Here is a 22,761-nt window from a genome sequence, read left to right on the forward strand (position 1 = left end):
ATACCACGAGTGCCTGCAGGACAAGCTGGCGTGGATCTAAGACACCTGGAGTCCCTCAGCGCCCTGCAGGAGGAGCACTGGGAGAAGGCACCAGATCCAGCTGGTGCGCAAGTTGGAGATCATTCGGCAGAAGAAGCAGGAGTACCTGGATTTGCAGTGGCATCTGATCATACAGTGGCTGCAGGAGCAGGAGCAGGAGCAGCAGCTGCTTTTGGAACGGTAGAAACAAACGGTCCAGATGCATCGCCCAGATGCTTGCCTTCTCCTGGCTTTATGTCCAGCTCCAAGCCCTACCCTTGGCAATCAGCATGCTCTATCAGCCCTCAGGCCCCACCAGCTACCTTCAGCCCGGCCAGCTTGGTGCAGGGCTCCCCAGTGCATACCGTAAACATGAGCCAGCCAGCCCTGATGGGCAGTAGCCCCTTATGCCAGCATGCCCAGCTCTGGGGCAGACCCCAACTTGACGGGCACCTACATGTACCCAGCTGGGGGCCTCTGCTGCTCCCACTGCCCCCCCGCCCCCGCATCCCCCACCCCCAGTGCTAGGGGCCTGCTGCCAGCCCAGGCTATATCGCCTACCAGCCTACATGTCCCCAGGCTACGACAATGGCATCCCAGGCCCCCCAGAGCCTCCTGGTGCTGACACAGCCTCCGTAGTAGGGCACTCTGGGCTATTTGGGCTACTCTCCCTGTGGCATGTAGAAACTCATGACTGTGCTCTTGGGGCAGGACCCAACCATGGAACTCTTGTAGCAGCCCTGAATGCCAGGGCAGCAACCCATGTACTGGCAGATGGCGCCTTCGACCGACTGCTGCAGCCTTTGCCTTCCAGGTTCTGAAGCTGCCCACACAGATGGGAGTGTAGCTGGACCTATATCCCACAAATGAGTGCAGTCATTCTATGTCAGTACCTCTCCTTCTGACTTATTTCACTCAGCAAGATACTCTCCATGCCCATTCATTTATAAGTGAATTTCATGACTTCATTTTTAATAGCTGTGTAGTATTCCATCATGTAGATATAACATGGTTTCTTTAACCAGTTGTCTGTTCTTGGGCACAGATTCTAGATATTGTGAACAGTGCTGCAATAAGCATACAAGTGCAAATATCATTTCTGCTGTGTGTTTTTGTACCCTGTGGGTATATTCCCAGAATTGGTATTGCTGGGTCATATGGAAGCTCAATTTCTAGTTTTCTGAGGAATGCCCATATTGTTTTCCAAAAAGGCTGGACCAGTCGGCATTCCCACCAATAATGAGAGTTCCTTTCTCTCTATATTCTCACCAGCACTGGTTCTATTTCCTTTCTATGTGTGCCTGTCTCTGTGGTGTAAGATGATATCTCATTGTTGTTTTGATTTACATCTCCCTGATGATTAGCAATGTAGAGCATTTTTTCATGTGCCTTTTGGCTTTTTTTTTGCTTTTGGCTATCTGTATTTCTTTTTTGAGGAAGTTTCTGTTCATTTTTTTCTCTTCATTTTTTGAGGGGGTTGTAAGTTTTTCCTTGTAAACTTCTATTTTTTTTTCTTTTTCGGTCACAACTGGCGAAAAAATAGATAACATCTATTTTTTTTTTTTTGCTTTTTGGGGTTGCTCCTGGCTCTGCACTCAGGAATTACTCCTGGTGGTACTCAGGGGACCATATGGGATGCTGGGAATTGAACCCGGGTTGACCGCATGCAGGGCAAATGCCCTACCCGCTGTGCTGTCGCTCCAGCCCCTTTCCTTGTAAAGTTCTACCAGTGCCTTTATTATATCTTGGATATTAATTCTCTATCTGATCAGTGTTGGGTAAATAATTTTTCCCATTCCATGGGCTATCTCTTTATCTTGGTCATTGTTTCTTTTGAGGTGCAGAAGCTTCTTAGCTTAATGTGGTCCCATTTGTTTATCTTTATTTCCACTTTGCTTAGTCAGTGGTCTTTCATCTTTAGCTTCAATGTCGTGGAGGGTTCTGCCTATGTTTTCCTCCATGTACCTTATGGATTCAGGTCTGATTTTGAGGTCTTTAGTTTATTTTGATCTGACTTTTGTGCCTGCCATTGGACAGGGGTGTGAGGGTTTTTTCTTTCTTTCTTTCTTTTTTATTTTTTTTGCACGTAGCTGTCCAATTTTACCAGCACCACATTTTGAAGAGGCTTTCCTTGCTCCACTTCACAGTTTTTACTTCTTTATCAAAGATTGTTAGAAGGCTGCCTGGTCCAAACGCCAGCATATTTTACTGCAGTGGTTTCAGCAAGCTAGTCGCAGGAATGTACATTGACTGGCTATCACGGGACTCTCATAGTCAGAGGGTTTTATTTTCCCCTAATGGCTGATTTGAAAAAACTGCCAATTTCACTTCTGCCCAAATTTCCCTCCACACCAGTTCTTAGTACCTGTTCCTGGAAAGACAGTGGCCTGCTCAGTATTTGTAAAAGATCCATTTATTGTTGACCACAGTCATTTCACTAACTGAAGCTCATTGCTAACATCTATTTTTTTTTTTTTTTGCTTTTTGGGTCACACCCGGCGATGCTCAGGGATCACTTCTGGCTTTGCACTCAGGAATCACTCCTGGCAGTGCTTGGGGGACCATATGGGATGCTGGGAATCGAACCCGAGTCGGCCGCATGCAAGGCAAACGCCCTACCCGCTGTGCTATTGCTCTAGCCCCAGCTAACATCTGTTATTTTGGTAAATAACAAATCTTTTTGTGTTCGTCAGATTTCAAAGTCACTGAGGCATTTTAACAGTACTTTAGGCTTCTGTAGTTTAGACTTCTGATAGATATTTGCTAAACAATCCCAAAGCATATGTTTTAGGGATAAAAATTTATCGAAGTGAGAACAATGGGGATATTGGGAGTAGGGGGTCATACCCAGTAGTGCTTGGGAGACCTGCTGCAGTGCTGGGGATCAAGCAAGTTTCAGCTGCTTGCAAGGAAGAAGCTGTAACCCTTGTACTTTCTCTCTGGTCCTTTACAGAGGCAGTGTACTTTTTCCCCATCAAGCTGGAAATGGTGGCCGGAATCTACTGTACCCTCCCTCAGAAGGCCTCAGTTCCCATGACTTTCTCATTGTGTGAGAAAGTAACTATGTTGAGAGTGACCCCAATGGTTAAAGATACAGATTGTGTATAAGGAAGCTATCTCAGTTGTTCTTCCACTGCAGAGGGAGTCCTTCTTTTGTTTCAACATGTGAGCAAAATGGGCTGTGTTGTGCTTATTGTGAGATGTACTTATTGAGAGCCCGGCAAGCTACCAAGAGTATCTCGCCCGCTCGTCAGAACCTGGCAAGCTACCCGTGACAGTATTCGATATGCCAAACACAGTAACAACAAGTCTCATGATGGAGACGTTACTGGGCCCGCTCGAGCAAATCGATGAACAACAAGAGGACCGTGACCGTTGTACTTATTAATAAAGTCAGTTTTGCAGAGCACTTAAAGGAATTTTTAGGTTGTTTTTATAATCTCTGATTTTTACTCTAAGTGTTTTAGAATCTGTTTTTCTTACTTGAATCTCTCCCTACACTTTTCAGTTCCCACTAAACAGTAAAGATGAGACTTGTCTGGCACTGAACTTGGTTCTGAGGTTCCTTATGAAATGTAAGGTGGGATGCTCCCGTGAGTTTAAACAAATTCAGATTGGCCTGTATGAATTGCCTCCAAGCAAGCAACTAACAGGAACAAAAGTCAGGTTAATTTTATCCTAGAACAAGACATCATTATGTCAGGGGCAAAGTGACAAAATTATAGCTGTCTTCTGAGAAGTAATCTTTTTCTCTCTAACACCACATACAGATTTCATAATAAAATTCCAAAGGCAGACTCTAATTCAATTTATGGAAAATCTGGTGGTGGATTTATTGTTTATTATTTCCTCATTCTAGCCAGACAATATGGAAAAAGTATTTAGCCTAAGTTATATACATATTGTCATAGCTAATGTGTAGAATATCTTCTCACAATTAAGAACAAATCAACTTTTTTCTTAACTTTAACAATAAGTAAATAAACAATAATTAGTATTGTTGATTTTAAATTTGATGATTTTATTCATTTTTTATTCCAACAGGTATTATCTTTTGATGCCTATTTAGAAGATGAAGTACCTGAAAAGGTTCTAGAAAAATATAGAATAAGAATCTATAAAATTTATTTCTACCTTGAAGATGACACAATTGAAGTAAATGAACCATTGGTAAAAAACAGTGGACTGCCTCAAGGTATCTGTGTTAAGAAAATTTTAATTCCTGCATTTATAAATTGCCTTTCTCTTTTTTTAAAATTTTTATTAGTGAGACACCATGAGGTACAGTTGTAGACTTACAAATTTTGTGCTTGGATTTCAATTATACAATGATCAAATACCCATCCCTCCACCAGTGCCCATTTCCCCACCACCACGGATCCCAGTATCCCTCCCACCCTCATCCCCCCCCCCCATTCTACCCTGCCTCTGTGGTAGGGCATCCCCCTCTGTTCTCTCTCTCCTTTTGGGTGTTGTGGTTAATTGCCTTTCTCTTGCCTTTAAAAGATTGCATGCTACTACTTAGATTCAAGATTCTACTTAGTTATCTAATTTTAGGTTGGTGATAGTAAATATAAACATGCTCTTAGCATGTGGTGATGATGTCTTATCAGCTTTCTACTCTTCACACCTTACAATTAATTTTTTTCAGTTTTCTTTCTTTTAGTCCTTTCCATATCACAATTTCTGTCACTCCTCTTTAGCATACTTGTATCCTTTTTGGCGCTGCTCCATTATGGAAAAACTCACTTACGCCTTTGATATTTTTACTTCAAACCCTTTGGTATTTTTGCTCTAGCCACATTTCTTCATTTACAACACACTATTAGGAGGAAAGAAGACTGTTCTCCATCTACTGCCTCTCTCAGTTTGGTATTCTTACTCTTTCTGGAAGTCAATGCCTTTTGATTCACCCATCATTCCTGGTAACTATAACCTGTCATAACTTGTCATATCTGTTAATGACAGATTCTGATGTCACTTCAGCAGAGGGTATTTCTTCATTCCATGTTTGGCAGCCAATTTTATCTACTCTGTCCTGAAGCCAACCAAGAGTTAACTGTGATGTGGCTGTAAGAGTAGCTAATTCTCAGCTATATTCTTTGGAGTATGGCAGAGATTAAGTGAGGTGACTGATTTCTTCTATTTGTGCTGTGAATCTTCCCTTGGAAAGGATACTGAGGTCTGGATGCATTAGGGGTTAGCAACTGTGATGATAAAAGGACAAAAAAATCTCATGCAGAAGGCAAAATGGTGAAGAACAGGTATTCATCAGTGAAAGACTTAGGCAGCACTGTAGAACTGTCCTCCTGTTGTTCATCTATTTGCTCGAGCGGGAACCAGTAACGTCACCATTGTGACACTTGTTGTTACTGTTTTTGGCATATTCAATACACCATGGGGAGCTTGCCAGGCTCTGCCATCAGGTGGGATACTCTTGGTACCTTGCCGGGCTCTCCGAGAGGGATGGATGAATTGAACCCGGGTCGGCCATGTGTAAGGCAAATGCCCTACCTACTTTCCTGTTGCTCCAGCCCCAAAGACTTAGGTACGCCTGATAAATGTCTTCAGAAATTTAAGGGGCTCTCAGGTATCTCCTGAAAGTAAGTGATCTCTATTTTCTATATCCTCACCAAAATGGACCCAAAAGTCAAAATTCAGCTGTATAGTAGGAATAAGTATACGCCAGGACTGCCTGCCAGAAGTTATAGTAAATGGCTGTGGATAAACATGGGTGTCATGGCTGGATGTAGGGATAGAGGAGGACAGAATTCATGTATTTAGGTCACTGGTATACATAGATGGCTCTGCAGGAAGTTCAGGAGTTAATTTTTACAGCTTGGTAGAGGTATAGGAAGAGATTTTGCTTGGTGTTTGGTATAAATGAATTTTCAGGGCCCCTTGTATCCCTGAGGAGCTGTGACCCTTGGTGTGCTTTCTAGAGTATTGTCATCTTCAGTGTTCCAGACTCTGAAATTGCCTTTTCTGATTACCACTCCTTATGCTTTCCCTGTTTCTTCCTACCCACCTGTTCTTCATTCTCTTAGAGGAACATACCCTTGATCTGTACATGTCTCTTCACCCAAAACTCAACCCAGACTTTCTCTCTTTTTTTGAGCAAAGCATAATTAATTAATTTTTTTGAATCACCATGAGATATAGTTACAAAGTTTCTCAAAGTTTCTCTCTCTCTCTCCCCACCCCATGTCAGGGGGGTTTGGGGGGCTGTGCCACACCCAGCAGTGCTTAGGGCTTACTCCTGGATCTGCAATCAGGGATCAATGGATCTATTCTGGAACGCTTGGTGGACCATACAAGGTGCTGGGAATTGAACCCAGGTGGTCATATGCAAGGCCAATGCCCTATTCTCTATACTATTGCTCTGACCCTTCTCATTTTAATTTTTGACTAGAGAAATAGAATAGCTCCCCAAGATCTCAACTTCTTCTTACAATCTGTTCTCCTTTCCCTTTTGGGCTACATCTGGTAGTGCTCAGGGCCTACTCATGGTTTGGTGACTGAGTGGAGGGATGTAGTGTGCTGGACATCTACCTCAGGGCTCTCAGATGCAAAACATGTGCTCCGGTCCTTGAAGCTATCTCCCCAATCCTCAACAATCTGTTCTGTATGCAATAGACAGAGTGTTGTGTGTGATGTTACCCTGTGCTGTAGTGGCCTCTGAGGAGCATGCATGCAGACCAGAGGCCACAAAACAGAAGCCTCATGAACAAGTTCAAATGCATTAAATCATGCTTTGCATCGATACCATTTAAAATGCAGTGATAATCAAGGACAAAAACATGGGGTTAGGTTCCCACATTTAGGACTGGGTAGAAATTGGTAGGACTACTTTGTCTGAATTCTGTGGTAACCAACAAGACAGTCTCTCTCTCCTCTCCTCTATCTCTTCTCTCTCCTGCAAATAGTGAGGTTTGGAGACCAGAATTGAAGGTCAAGAAGGAGGATCACATACAGGAACTTTGCTCCAATGGCACACAGTTGCTTTGTCAGTGATATTTAAAAACTGGGCTGGAGCAACAGCACAGCTGTAGGGCGTTTGCCTTGTGCACAGCCGACCTGGCCGAGCCTGGTTCAATTCCTCCACCCCTCTTGGAGAGCCCAGCAAGCTACCGAGAGTATCTCACCCGCATGGCAAAGCCTGGCAAGCTACCCGTGATGTATTCAATATGCCGAACACAGTAACAACAAGTATATTCAATATGCCAAACACAGTAACAACAAGTCTCATGATGGAGATGTTATTGGGCCTGCTCAAGCAAATCGATGAACAATGGGAGGACAGTGACAGTGCAGTGCTATGTAAAAACAAGTGTGCCTGAACACTTAGCAAAATACTTAGCAGTATGCTTGTTTAATTGTTGTGCATTTTGTGTTTCTTGAGCAAAAGACTTTTGGGGCCAGGATGGTGTCACCAGTTAATGAATGGCCCAATTAAGACTTCATGAATATTGAGTACTCGTTAATATATAGTGCTTCTTATATATATTGTATATCATGCATATTTAGAGTCTAGATGCCTCATGTATGTTTAAAATATACTGAGAATTAGTTTTATTTTTTTATTTTTTATTTAGTTTATTTTTTTAGTTTTCCTATTTCTTTCTTATGGTGTTTAATACATACATGCTCTACTTACTGTTTTCTCTTACTTAATACATCTTTCAGTGTTGTATAGATTTTTCTTACTGATTACTTATCTGGATCTACTGCTTTCATATTTTTATGCCACAATGAGTTTTAGAGAGTAAAGGAGGAATGTTGGGTTGATGAGCCTTTAATAAAAAGATGGGGATGGGGGTGGTAGGAGGAACACTGGGAACATTGGTGGTGGAGAATGGGCACTGGAGGAGGGACCGGTACTCGATCATTGTATGACTGAAACATAAGCACAAAAGTTTGTAAGTTTGTAACTGTATCTCATGGCAACTCATTAAAAAAGAAAAAAAGTAAAAGGTGTTGCTGAATCAGTGTGCAAAAAACTTTCTACAACTTTCATGAAATTGAGATCATAGTTCATGGCTTCATTGTTTCTCTATGATGATTTTGGTACCAGTCAGTATTGTCAAGACGTTTTTACTGAATTGTCATAGTGTCCCAGGAACTGTGTTGGAATTTAAGAAAAGGGACCAAAAAGGGAAGATCTGTTATACCTTTATATCATGGATCCTATAAGTAATTTAGCGAATAAAAGAAGTAAGGTAACTAGGAGTTTTATAGTTATTCAGGTTAGAAATATTGAACCTGTGGCCAATCTGTGTTTGATCTCCAGCATCCCATATAGTCCCCCCCCCACACACCCCGATCACCACCAGGAGAAATTCCTGAGTGCACAGCCAGGTGAGGTGTAACCCCAGAGCCAGGTGTAACCCAGGTTTGATGCAAAAACAAAAACAATCACAAAAAGAGATACTGAGTATATAAAGTGGGACTGGGAGAGTGTCCAAACGTGGTAGGGAGAGCGACTAGATAGATTTTAGATATTTCGTTGAGAGAGTTGTTAGGATTTGGTTAGCAATTCAATATAGTTCACTTTAAAAATGCATAAAATGAAAAAAAAATGTGTTAGATGGGCTGCAGTGGACACATACTTGCCTTGCATGCTGCAAACCTGAGTCATGCTGCAAACCTGAGTTCCACCCCAGAACCTCATATGCTTCCTGAACCCACCAGGAGTGATCCCTGAGAGCAGTACCAAGAGTAAGCCCTGAGCACAGCAGAGTGTGACCCCCAAATCCTCAAAAATACTTGACATTTTTAAAGATTGACACATATTGACTAAAAAGATGTTTGACTGTCTCCCCCACCCAGGTCAGTTTATCCGCCGGTACTCGAACCCGGGACGTGGATTTCTCCCTGCAAGCCGCCCAGGCGTCCTCTCGGACCTTGGGAGACAAAGCAGCCCTGAGCCTCTGCCACTTCCTCTTCGTCCCCCAAGCTGTGCTGGTCTTCTCCCCCACCCAGTCTTTACCAGGTTACCATGGGGTGTGACCTATTTAGAAGTGGGCGTGGCTTCTGTAGAAGTGGGCATGCCCTAATTTTCGGCAGGCCAATGCTCAGGCGGCCCAAGGTAGTTTAGCCATAACAAGGAATCTAGTAACCACACCTACACACTAACATGAAGAAACAACGCAAATCCACACCACATGGGGAGGACAACGAAAAGAATCCAGAAGCCTCTGTAGATACTGTTCACCTAAGGGACCTCTCTGAATAAGAATTCAGATATGAGATCATGAAGATGTTCAATGAACTCAATGAAACAGTCAGACAGATATCCAGTAACATGACAGAAAAAATCGACAAATTACGGGAAGAAATGAGAGCAGAATTTGGAAAGCTACACACAGAAATGTCACAAATGAAAGATTCCGTAGGTGAAATAAAAAACTCAGTATGTGACCTCAAAAGTAGAATGACCAGAGCAGAATAAAGAATCAGTGAGCTGGAAGATCAGCTGCAATAAGCCAACAGGCAACAATAAACAATGGCAAGGGACATCAAAATAGCTCGAGAGCAAATCAGAGCCCTAGGAGACTATTCCAAGAGGAACAAGTTAGAAGCATTGGGATAACAGAAGCTCAAGGAAATAATCCCAATGAAAAAGCCACGGTTAATCAAATCATCGCTGAAAAATTCCCAGAGCTTGACAATGCAGCCATTCAGTTTCAAGGAGGACAAAGGGTACCAGCTAAAGGAGACCCTGACAAAAACACTCCAAGACATATCATAGTTAGAATGATCAATGCTGCCAATGGAGACTCAATACTGCAAGCAGCAAGGTCAAAGAAGGAAATCACATACAAAGGATGACCCCTTAGATTCACAGCAGACCTATCAGAGGAAACCTTCCAAGCCTGAAGGCAGTGGCGAGATACAGTGAAAAAACTCACTGAAATGAATGCTTCACCAAGAATACTATAAATAGCTAAACTCTCACTCAAAATCGAAGGAACGGAACACTATTTTCTAGATCAACAGCAGCTCAGGAACATCATAGACTCAAAACCAAACCTAAAAGAAGGGCTAAAGGGGCTACTATAAGACACGAGAAACCCTACAACCACAACAGACCCTTACAAAAAGATGAAACAAAACCCCATAACAGTAATCTCTCTCAACGTCAATGGACTTAATTCACCGATTAAGAGACACAGAGTGGCAAAGTGGATTCAGAGACAGAACCCAACATTCTGCTGACTACAAGAAACTTATCCCAACAGTAGAGCAAACACAGACTCAGAGTTAAAGGATGGAAAACAATCCTGCAAGCAGACAGCTCCCTCAAAAAAGCTGGGGTGGCCATACTAGTATCCAACAACATTAATTTCACATTGAAAAAGATTAGAAGGGACAGTGAAGGCTATTTTCTCTTCATCAAGGGATACGTACAACAAGAAGTCACATTCTTAAAGGTATACACACCTAATGAGGGAACAAACAGCTAAATATTTAAAACAACTGCTAACAGATTTTAAGGAGGACATTGCTAGCAACAAAATAGTAGTTGGAGACTTCAACATCACCTTATCACCTCTGGATAGATCAACAAGAACAGAATTCAGCAAGGAAACATTGGCATTGAAAGAAGAAATAGAAGAGAAAGGGCTTATAGACCTATACAGGGCTTTACACCCCAAAAGAAAGAATATACATTCTTCTAGAAGTGCACACGGAAAATTTTCCAAAATAGACCATGTCCTAGGCCACAAAACATACCTCAATAGAATCAGGAAGATAGAAATAGTAACAACAATCTTTTCAGACCAAGATGCACTGAGAATAGAAGTGAATCACAGAGAGACACGGAAAACCAAATCAAACACCTGGAAATTAAACAATTCAATGCTGAACAATGAGTGGGTCAGGAAAGAAGTCAAGGACTAAATCAAAAGATACCTGGAAACAAATGAGAATGAAGACACGAGCTACCAGAACCTATGGGATGCAGGTAAAGTCGTATTAAGGGGAAAATTTATAGCTCTGCAAACATTTCTCAGGACAGAAGAAAGGATGCACATAAACAACTTGACTTTATAGCTCAAGACCTTAGAAAAGGATCAACAGAAAGAGCCCAAATCAGCAAAAGGAAAGAGTCATAAAACTTAGAGCAGAAATCAATGACATGGAAATCAAAGTAACAATCCAAAAGATCAATGAAAACAAGAGCTGGTTCTTCGAGAAAATAAACAAGATAGATAAACCACTAGCAACACTCACAAAAAAACAGAGAGAGAACCCTAATAAACTGAAACAGAAATGAGAAGGGGGATATCAAAACAGAAACCAAAGAAATTCAAAAGATCATCAGAGACTACTTTGAAAGTCTGTATGCCACGAAACGAGAGAACCTAGAATAAATGGATAAATTCCTGGATTCCTGTCATCTCCCAAAGCTGATATCCAAACTACAGGCTGATATCCCTGATGAACACGGATGCGAAGATTCTCAACAAAACACTAGCAAATAGAATTCAACTACTCATCAAAAAGATCATACACCATGACCAAGTGGGATTCATCACGGGTATACAAGGATGGTTTAACACTCGGGAGTCGTTCGAAATAATCCATCATATCAACAAAAGAAAAGATAAAAATCATATGATCATATCAATAGATGCAGAGAAAGCATTTGAAAAGATCCAGCACCCCTTTATGATGAAAACTCTCGTCAAATGGAGATAGGGAGGACTTTCCTCCATATAGTTAAAGCCATCTACCTACCACAAGCCTACAGCAAGCATCATCCTCAATGTGGAAAAATTGAGAGCCTTCCCCCTAAGATTAGGGACGAGATAAGGATGTCCACTATCTCCACTGCTTTTCAATATAGTACTGGAAGTACTTGCAATAGCGGTTAGGCAAGAAAAAGTTATTAAGAGCATCCAGTTAGGAAAGGAAGAAATCAAGCTCTCACTATTTGCAGATGAAATGATACTATACTTAGAGAAACCTAAAACCTCTACCAAGAAACTCCTAGAAAAAATAGGCTTGTATAGTAAAGTTTCAGGCTATAAAATCAATATCCAAAAGTCCATGGCTTTCCTATATGCAAATAGATGAAAGTGAAATGAAGAAAACAATCCCATTCACAATTGTGCCCCAGAAAATCAAGTACCTAGGAATCAGGTTAACTAAGGAAGTAAAGGACCTGTACAAAGAAAACTACAAAACGCTACTTCAGGATAAAAGAGGAGAGGAGGAAATGGAAAAATATCCCCTGTTCATGTATTGTGAGAATTAACATTGTCAAAATGGCAATACTTCCCAAAGCACTGTACAAATTCAATGCGATCCCTATTATGATACCCATGATATTCTTCAAAGAAATGGAGCAAACACTTCTAAAATTTATATGGAACAATAAGCCCCCACGAATAGCTAAAGCAATTCTTGGGAAAAAGAAAATGGGAGGAATCAACCTCCCTAAATTCAAACTCTATTACAAAGCAATAATAATTAAAACAGCATGGTACTGGAACAAAGGCAGATCTGCTGACCAATGGAACAGGGTTGAGTATACTGACATCTCCACTCAAGCATATGATCATCTAATCTTTAATAGGGGGGCAAGAAAAGTGAAGTGGAGCCAGGAAAGCCTCTTTAACAAATTGTGCTATCAAAACTGGATGGCTACATGGCAAAAAGTGGGCTCAGGTCCCTGCCTAACGCTATGTACAAAAGTAAGATCAAAGTGGATTAAAGACCTCAACATCAGACCGGAATCCATGAGGTCTATTGAAGTCAAAACGCTCCGTGACATTGAAGCTAATAGTATTTTCAAAGATGTCATGCCACTGGCCAAGCAAGTGAAAACAGAGATAGACAAATGGGACTATCTTAAACTAAGAAGCTTCTGCACTTCCAAAGAAACAGTGACCAAAATACAAAGACAGTCTACAGAATGGGAAAGGATATTCGCCGAGTACACATCTGACAAAGGGTTGATATCAAGGATATACAAATTACTGGTTAAACTCCACAATAAGAAAACATCCAACCCCATCAAAAAATGGAGCAATGAAATGAACAGAAACTTTCTCAAAGAAGAAATCTAAATGGCTAAAAGGCACATGAAAAAATGCTCCACATCATTAATCATCATGGAGATGCAGATCAAAACCACAATGAGATATCATTTCACACCACAGATATTGGCCCACATCCACAAGAACAAAAGCAATGGGTGCTGTTGCGGCTGTGGCGAGAAAAGGACCCTCCTTCACTACTGGTGGGAATGCCGACTGGTTCATCCATTTTGGAAAACAGCATGGACGATTCTCAAAAAATTCGAAATTGAGCTCCCATTTGACCCAGCAGTACCACTCCTGGGAATATATCCCAGCAAGGCAAAAAAGTAAAATCGAAGTGGCATCTGCACTTGTTTGTTCAGTGCAGCACTCTTTGCAATAGGCAGAATCTTAAAAAACCTGAGTACCAAGAACAGATGACTGGTTAAAGAAACTTTGGTACATCTACACAATGGAGTACTATGTAGCTGTTAGAAAAGATGACGTCATGAAATTTACATACAAGTGGGACTACATGGAAAGTTTCATACTAAGCAAAATGAGTCAGAAAGAGAGGGACAGATATAGAAAGATTGCATTCATCTGGGCAACATAAAGTGATAAAATAGGAGACTAGCAACCAAGATTGGACAGGATTTGTACCAGGAATTTTTCTCTATGGCTTGGAGGCCAGCCACACATGCTAGGGGGAAAGGGAGCTCAGATAGAGAAGGGAGCAAATAAAGCGTGTTGGGAGGATCCTTCCAGGATGGGAGAAGCATGCTGAAAGTAGACTATAGACCAAACATGATTGCCACTCAATGCCTCTTTTGCAAAACACAACACCCAACAGGAGAGAAAGAATAAAATTGAATGCCCTGCCACAGAGGCAGGGTAGGATGGGGGAGATGGGGGGTGGGAGAGATACTTGGATCCATGGTGGTGGGAAATGAGCACTAGTGGATGGATGGGTATTTGATCATTGTATAATTGAAACCCAAGCACAAAATTTTGTAATCTCTAACTGTACTGCATGGTGTTTCACTAATAAAAATCTAAAAAAATATGTTTGACGAATCATTCAGAGCATAAATAAAAATTACAACTTTTAATTTCTTTGAACATCTGTTTTACCCGTATATTTATGTTAAGTAGTAGTATTATTTTAGTAGTATTATTTGAGTAAGAAAATTATTTTCTCACTACTCTAAGTTTTTACTTAAATACTTTTTTCTGGTATCATCTAAATAAACTGATTATTTTTTGATTACCTGCACTTCATGAGATCTCCTTTACCCAAATTATGGACAAGAGGTCATACAACATGTTGAGCCTGCATTAATGACTTGCATTATATACTTGTTGTTATTAATTTTAAGTGAATCTCCTATTCTTTATATTCCTACATAGGGACTCACTGTCCCTGTCTACTGAGTTTTAATTTGATTAAACTTTGAAGAAGAAATATGAAAAGTGACCCCTCTGAGGAAATATGAAAAGTGACCCCTCTGAGACTTTTGGAAAGACTTTGATCAAAACGTTGCAATATTTTTGCCCTCTTGTAGGCAGATTCCATAGACAAATAGAAGATTGTCATAATTATTTATTTGAAAATTATTTTTATGTAAATGGTAGGGACTGTTGCTCATAAAAATTTGTATGTGTGGGGGGATTGGGGTAAAAGACAAGTTTTAAACTCTAAAAAATTTCAGAATTTCTGAATGGCTCATAATAAGTCGACATTACTCTGAGTGAAGACAGAGACGTTTGTTTAGAATACTCAGCAAGACTGAAATTGGCATGTGATATAGCAAGTTCTGTGGAAAATATACATATGTATACATAAATGAATTACCCCTCTGTCACTGTCATCAGCCCACCCAGGGTCACCCAAGGGTCCTCTGATGTGCTCAGTGTGATCACTGTCCCCCCAGCCAGTGATAAAAGAATGAAGGAACAGGGGCCACCAGGCTGGTTGGTAATCAGTGGCTGTTTATTCAAGTCTCACAGCATTAGTTATAGAGAAATCATGAATAGTTGGGGGTAGCAATGATATGTAGGTGTGGTTGAACATTATCATAAACAATGAACAGATGTAAAGCCCTTCCTTTAGGGGAAGTTCTTTTTTTCCCCATAATTTTATTTTTTTCTTCTTATATTTATTTATTGAATCACTGTGGGAAAAGTTACTAAGCTTTCAGGTTTAAGTCTCGGTCATACAATGATCAAACACCTCTCCCTTCACCAGTGCTCATTTTTCACCACCAAGAACCCCAATATACCCCCCTCACACCCCTCCCAATGCCTGTGAGGCAGATGATTTCTACTTAACTCTTCTCTACATTGATTACATTCATTATATCGACAAAAGATGCGCCATTATTGTTTAGAATCCCCCCTCCCCCAACAATCAGAATTGCTGAAAAGGCATTGTGAAGTACTTTGTGTTTTCTATAGCTGGTTATGAGAATCATGTAATGTCTTGCGGCTGCAATAGCAGCTCTGTGATTTTGGATTTCTGCAAAGAGAGATAATTACGAGATTGGTTTCTTTGCATCTAGTGTTATGGCCATGCTGGAGAGCCTCTCATGGGGGGCAACTCGTGACCTGGGAGGGCGCGAAGGATGAGCCGGTACTGCCACCCTTCCCATGAGACTGCAATTGCCCCGTCACTGCCGGCTCATACCTGGCTTACCAAGAAGCTCTGAGGCGGCGGCCCCCTTGCTGCCAGGTGGGAAAAAGGCGGAAGGGAGCAATACCCTTTCCTCCCGGGCAGGCATGGCGCTGTAGTTTAACGCCTGGTCCATTCACTTTTCTGCTGCAAGCTTCCGGGCTCTGGATTAAGTCCTTTTGCCTCTGGAGCCATGGCTGTGACGGAGAGGCAATCGTGGGGGGCAACTCATGATCTTGGTAGGGTGTGAAGGATGAACTGGTACCGCACCCCTTCCCATGAGACTGCAGTTGCCCCATCACCACCGGCTCATACCTGGCTTTCCAAGAAGCTCTGAGGCAGCGGCCACCTTGTATGTGGTCCAGATGCATTTCTGCTAAAAGTTGTTGGGTTTTGAGATTTGTTTCTGACTCTCTGGGATCATGGCCGTTATTCTGCTTGATCAGGAGCCAGAGAGGCCATTTGTAGGCTGCAATTCGGGTCTCTCTGGGATGGGGAGGAAAGGGCTGGTTCCAACCCCATCTGGTTCCACCCCCATCTAGTGAGGCCCCGCATGTCTCGTCACTGCAGGCACAAACCTGACTGTCCAGTAACCTCTGGAGGATGGTGGTCACCAGGCCACCAAGGGGAACAGGTCAAGGCATGAAACCTATTCCCACCTGGAGTGGCCCAGCGCCATTAACCTAGTGCAGGAAGATGACACATGTCTGCCAAAAGCCTCTGGGTTCCAAAATTCGTTTCTGAGTCTCTGGGATCATGGCCATTAAGCAGTTCGATCAGGAACCAGAGAGGCCATGCCTCCAATTATATAGCTGAGCCAGAGGTGGTTTGTGGGTGTGTTTCCCACATACCTAACATTTGGCCATTTACTTTCTTGGTGGGCTGGAGCAATAGCACAGGGGTAGGGCATTTGCCTTGCATGCAGCCAATATGGCTGACCCGAGTTCGATTCCTCCACCCCTCTTGGAGAGCCCGGCAAGCTACCAAGAGTTTCTCACCCGCATGGCAAAGCCTGGCAAGCTCCCCGTGACATACTCGATATGCCAAACACAGTAACAAGTGTCACAATGGGGACATTACTGTGCCCGCTCGAGCAAATCGATGAACAACGGGAGGACCGTGACGGTGACTTTCTTGGTAAATTTTGCCCCAAGTTTTTGGGGTCTGGCCAAAGGCACAGCAGCAATTTTGGGGTATCTGAAAGCCTGATGGTGTCATCAGGCTGCTGATGCACTCGCCTCACAGGTACAGATTGACCTGCTGGCAGCAAGCACCATACCCCCTATGTGTGAGGTCTTGAGTTTGATCCCTGATACTGCATGGTTCCTGAGCACTGCCAGGCCACATATCATCTAAATGGTCTGTGCATCTTTGAGCACTGCTGAGGAAGCAAGCCCCCATGAAATAAAGTAAGAGGAAAGTGGGGCTGGAGTGATAGCACAATGGGTAGGCCTCGCACGTGGCCAACCCGGGTTCGATTCCCAGCATCCAATATGGTCCCCTGAGCACCAACAAGGAGTAATTCTTGTGTGCAGAGCCAGGAGTAACTCCTGTGCATTGCCAGGCACTAATGACTACCACCAAATTTATGTCATGCTGATTTTTAGAAAAAGCAACATTCGGAAATGTGTATATAATGTGATCCTATTTCTGTCCAAAATTTCAAAGTTTGTGTATGTGTATATTTATATAAATACTTTAAAGATTGTATGTCCATTGAGGAAATCCTAGCCAGGTACATATCAAGTTGTTGATAATGTGTTCCTTATTCTTTTATTGGTTTAAATGCTGAGCAACTATAAAAAAGTTAAAGATGAATTTTAGATAAAATCTCAGCAAATTAAACCAAAAAGCTTGGGGAAAGATTACTGAACACTTTTTTTCTTGCATCAATTTTTATTAAGATGTAATAGCAAATGCTGGAAAGATCTTCTGACCTGCTGGAAGCATCATACCCCTGAGGGGAAGTTCTTCTAGGAGAATTTCTCAAGGACAAAAATCTCATCTAAGAGTTCAGCGTTCTAAACTCCTGCTTGGAGATCCATCCAAGGGCGAAATTTCATTGAAGGGTGTATTGCTTTCTCATTTTCTTAGCCTGTATGTATTTAAACAGTCATCGTTAATTTACTTCTTAATATTTCAAGTCATTTGTATGTACACTGTAAGAGTTATCTCTTGATCACTTGACGTCCCGTTACTCATCGATTTGCTTTAGTGGGCACCAGTAATGTCTCCTTTCGTTCTTGTTGTGTGCTGGTGTAGCCCAGTGGTGTCTGCTCGCTTCAGAAAGATGAAGCGTCTCAGACCGTTTATTCAGGGTATTGACGAAGAAGTCTGACCATCTCGTAGGTGACTGGCTACGAGATCTTTTGACATCCGGTGGAATCCAGTCGGTAACTTTTCTAGTCCAGTGGTCATCTCCAAATCGCATTATGTGTCTAGCCCATTTGATTTTCAATGCCTTGGCAAACGAGACATCGTCCCTGATTCTCGATTGTCAACGGAGGTTGGAACTCCGACTTCCTTCTCTCACTTGAGTGAAGCGTGATACTCCAAGCATAGCTCTTTCGATTCCTCTTTGGGAGACCTGAATAGCGTTCTCATCCTATTTTTGTAGGGCCCAGGTCTCTGAGGCGTATGTTAATGCAGGAAGAATGCTGGAGTCAAAGAGATATGCATGAACTGGGCTCCACTGTAAGAGATATATTAAGCTTAAAGGTTAGCTCTTCCTGGGGGCATCTTATTTTATATCCCAGACTACAATCCTCAGGCCAGGTTAGTCTTTCCTAACTCCAGGAGTGTTCTTATTCAGTTAATTCTTTTTGGGTTATGATAGTTTGTTCCATGACTGTGCTCTTAATTTACTATACTTCTTATGACACTTGGCCTGTACCTTTTCAATGCCAGGGTAGCTTACATCTTGCCTTGGATCCGGTCCCTCCATCCAAGTCTGTTGCTGGGACACCCTTTTGGGATGTTAGGAACTAAGGAAAGCTTAGGCTTAAATTAAGTAAATATGGTGAATGCCCAGGAGTAAATATTATTCGGAGTCAATTAGCTCCCAAGTTACAAAAGCATATCATTAACTGTCTTCCTGTGTCTATACAAAAAGGTCATTACTCTAAAATAAACTATTCAAAGGACATAATGGAAAGAGAAGAACAATATATCACTTACACATACGAAATCCCAAGCTGTCAGAATAATTTGACTTTACAAGTTACAGGGTCTGATTTGGGGATATAAGTGATTAACAGCAGAAGAACAGCACAAAGGAGAGGTTAAAGATATATACAGAAGTTTGGGAGTGCCTGATGGAATTGAGTGTGCCTTGGGAGCATTATGGTGGGAGTAAACCTAACCTCCTTGCAGAGGGAGAAGGGACAAACCAATGCCACTTCTTAAAATGCTTAGAACTATAATCCTATGCCCCCCACCATCAAACTTCCTTTTGTGAGGAACTAGCTTCTTTTAGTTTAGGGAAATCTGTTTGGAAACTCATTTAAATGTTTTTAAAAGAAACTTTCCTAAGTTGGAAAAGGAAATAAACCTAACTAGAAAGCTTAATTGGAAAAATGAAATGATCTTCATGAGCCAGTTACCCCCCCCCCTCCGGGAGGGACTGGGTATGCAGTATTTCTTCATTGTCTCTTGATGACTTAGAACTGAACACTGATGGTGGTCCTGCCACTTTCATAAGCTTTTGATATTTTCCAAATTAACTGGAAGGTAAGATAAGTTGCACCCGTGTTTTTGTAAGATGGACCATTTAGAAATCATTGCATTTGGTAAGATTACCCTCCCATTTATGTGACTCTTCTACCTTATATTTTCTCAAAAGTTATTTTTTGGGAGGGGGGTGGGCCATAAACAGTGGTGCCCAGGGCATACTACAGAGTCCATCCTTAGGGATCTCTCCAAGTGGTGCTTAGAGGATCATATGTGGTCCCAGGGTTCCAACCAGGGTCTGTTCTGTATGAGACAAGCTCAACCCTTGTACTATCTCTCTGGCTCTGTAATTAGTATTACTTTTCAGGGAGACGAATGTAGAATACAACGAATACCATAGTTTGGCACCAAAATAGTAGTTATATCCAATTTGTAATAAGAACAACATATTTTTAAAATTGATGAATAATTCCTTTTGGCAGAGAAACCAGTATGTCACATTGTTGCACTTCAAAGTTTGTTTTTATTTCTTGCAGGACATCACACTTTGGTTGAATGTGTTGTATTTATAGAATTTGTTGCTGTTCTTTTGGAATGTAGTTGAAACAGTGTTATAACCATGTCAAGGCTTCCTGTAAGTGGTTAATCCAAAGAGTTTTACTTCTAGTTTCTTTTTTCTTCTTGTTCTTTTTTGGGTCACACCCGGCATTGTACAGGGGTTACTCCTGGCTCATGTACTTAGAAATTACTCTTGGCGGTGCTCTGGGGACCATATGGGATGCTGGGAATTGAACCCGATTTGGCCACGTGCAAGGCAAGTACCCTACTCACTGTACTTCCAGTTTCTTAACAGAATAAAAGTCAACTATTCCCAATTTAAAACAATTGTTTAGAAGGAATAGCAATTAGAAATATACCCTGATATAGTTCAGTTGAGAGTATTCTTGGTTCAGAGTGATTATTGCAGTCTTCTGACTCAACCCTAGATTTCTTTTTTCTTTTTGTTTCTTGGGCCACACCCAGCGATGTTCAGGGGTTACTTCTGGCTCTGCAGTCAGGAATCACACTTGGCAGTGCTCAGGGGACCATATGATATGATTGAGATTGAACCCGGACCAACTGTATTTAAGGCAAGCATTCTCTGGCCCCTAGAATCTATTATTCTATCTATATGTCTATCTATATGAGACCAAGAAATAGTTTCTGCTGATTCTTCATGCATCCTTGGTCAAGAACACTGATTTCAACTAGTATCTTGTTTGGCCCCTCAAAAGGGAATTTTAGACAGATAAGCTCATATAAGATTATATACTAGAATCAAAGAAATATTATCATAAAATACAAATCATTCTTTATATGTCATTAATATCTGCATATCCAACAAGTACTGCATACCAGGAAGTGAGGAAGGCTGATGTTAGGGTCACCATTTCAGACAAGAGATGCTCAGTTTTGGCATCAGAGAGATAGTACAGCAGGCACAGAACTTGACTTTCATGCAGCCAACCCTGATTTGATCCCCAGCATCCAATATGATCCCCCAAGCACCACCTGGAGTGATTCCTGAGTGCAGCGCTAGGAGTAACTCCTCTGCACCACTGGTTGTTGCCCTTAAACTACACACACCAAAAGATGATGTGCAGTTAAATTTGAATTTCAGTTAACAAGATGTTTTTAGTACAACAGTATTCCAGCTACTATTATGTTGCTAGCAATGTCCTCCTTAAGATCTGTTAGCAGTTGTTTTAAATATTTAGCTGTTCCCTCATTAGGTGCATATACATTTAAAAATGTGATTTCTTCCTGTTGTATGTATCCCTTGATAAAGAGAAAATAGCCTTCACTGTCCCTTCTAATCTTTTTCAATGTGAAATTAATGTTGTCGGATACTAGTATGGCCACCCCAGCTTTTTTGAGCGAGCTGTTTGCTTGCAGGATTGTTTTCCATCCTTTCACTTTGAGTCTGTGTTTGCTCTGACTGTTGAGACGAGTTTCTTGTAGGCAGCAGAATCTTGGGTTCTGTCTCTTAATCCATTATGCCACTTTGTGTCTCTTACTTGGTGAATTTAGAACATTGACATTAAGAGATATTATTGTTATGGGGTTTTGTGTCATCTTTCTGTTTACACTCTGTTGTGCTCTTGTCTTATAGTAGCCCCTTTCGTGCTTCTTTTAGGTTAGGTTTTGAGTCTATAAAGTCCCTGAGCTACTGTTTATGAATGACATAGTGTATGGTTCCTTCGATTTTGAGTGAGAGTTTAGCTGGATAGAGTATTCTTGGTGAAGCATTCATTTCAGTGAGTTTTTTCACTGTATCTCGCCACTGCCTTTGGGCTTGGAGGGTTTCCTCTGATAGGTCTGCTGTGAATCTAAGGGGTACTCCTTTGTATGTGATTTCTTACTGTGCCCTTGCTGTTTACAGTATTGTGTCTCTATCGGCAGCATCGATCATTCTAACTATGATATGTCTTGGAGTGTTTTTGTTAGGGTCTCTTTTAGCTGGCACCCTTCAGGCTCTTTGAATCTGAATGGCTGCATTGTGGAGCTCTGGGAATTTTTCAGTGATAATTTGTTTAACCATGGCTTTTTCATTGGGATTGTTTCCCTGAGCTTCAGGTAGTCCAATGATTCTATTGTTGTTTCTTTTGGAATCGTCTCCTAGGGTTCTGATTCTCTGTAGAGCTATTTTGAGGTCCTTTGCCACTGTTTGCTGTTGCCTGTTGGCTTGGTGCAGCTGATCTTCCAGCTCACTGATTCTTTCCTCAGCTGTGGTCATTCTATTTTTGAGGGCACAGACTGAGTTTTTCATTTCATCTACGGAATCTTTGATTCGTGCCATTTCTGTGCGTAGCTTTCCAATTTCTGCTCTCATTTCTTCCTGTATTTTGTCGATTGTGTGATCCATTGTTTCTTTCATGACCTCTTTCAATTTACTGGATATCTGTCTGACTGATTCATTGAGTTCATTGAATATCTTCATGACTTCATACCTGAAATCTTTGTCAGAGAGGTCCCTTAGGTGGATAGCACCTACTGAGGCTTCTGGACTTGTTTCATCGTCCTCTCCCTGCGGCGGGAATTTGTGTTGTTTCTTCATGTTGGTGTGTAGGTGTAGGGAGTAGATTTATTGGTTAGAGCAAACTACTTGTGCCTGAGTAAGCAGTGGTTGCTGAAAATCAGGTCACACCCACTTCTAAAGCCACGCCCACTTCTAAAAGCCCCGCGGAAGTTCTAAAGTGTCCACACCCTCATGGGTACCTGGTGTGTGTGGTGGGAAAAAGATCAGGTGGGAGAAGAGACCAACTCAGCTTGGGGGACAAAAGGAAGAGGCAGAGAGGCTCAGAGCTGTTTTGTCTCCCAAGGTCCGGAGGA

The 22,761-nt window shown here is 41.7% G+C and overlaps 1 protein-coding gene across 2 annotated transcripts in view; it reads left to right on the plus strand.

The window, feature by feature from the left end:
* Positions 1-22,761, plus strand: part of EFHC2 (EF-hand domain containing 2) — a 316,613-nt gene that overhangs the window by 132,952 nt on the left and 160,900 nt on the right. For both annotated transcript variants that reach the window (XM_056131212.1, XM_056131211.1), the window contains exon 3: positions 4,063-4,213. In XM_056131212.1, coding sequence (XP_055987187.1) covers positions 4,063-4,213 — 151 coding nt within the window. The remainder of the gene's footprint in view (positions 1-4,062; positions 4,214-22,761) is intronic.

This window comes from Sorex fumeus, unplaced genomic scaffold (genome assembly GCF_029834395.1).
Source record: "Sorex fumeus unplaced genomic scaffold, SorFum_2.1 ptg000086l, whole genome shotgun sequence".
NCBI classification, from domain to species: Eukaryota; Metazoa; Chordata; class Mammalia; order Eulipotyphla; family Soricidae; genus Sorex; species Sorex fumeus.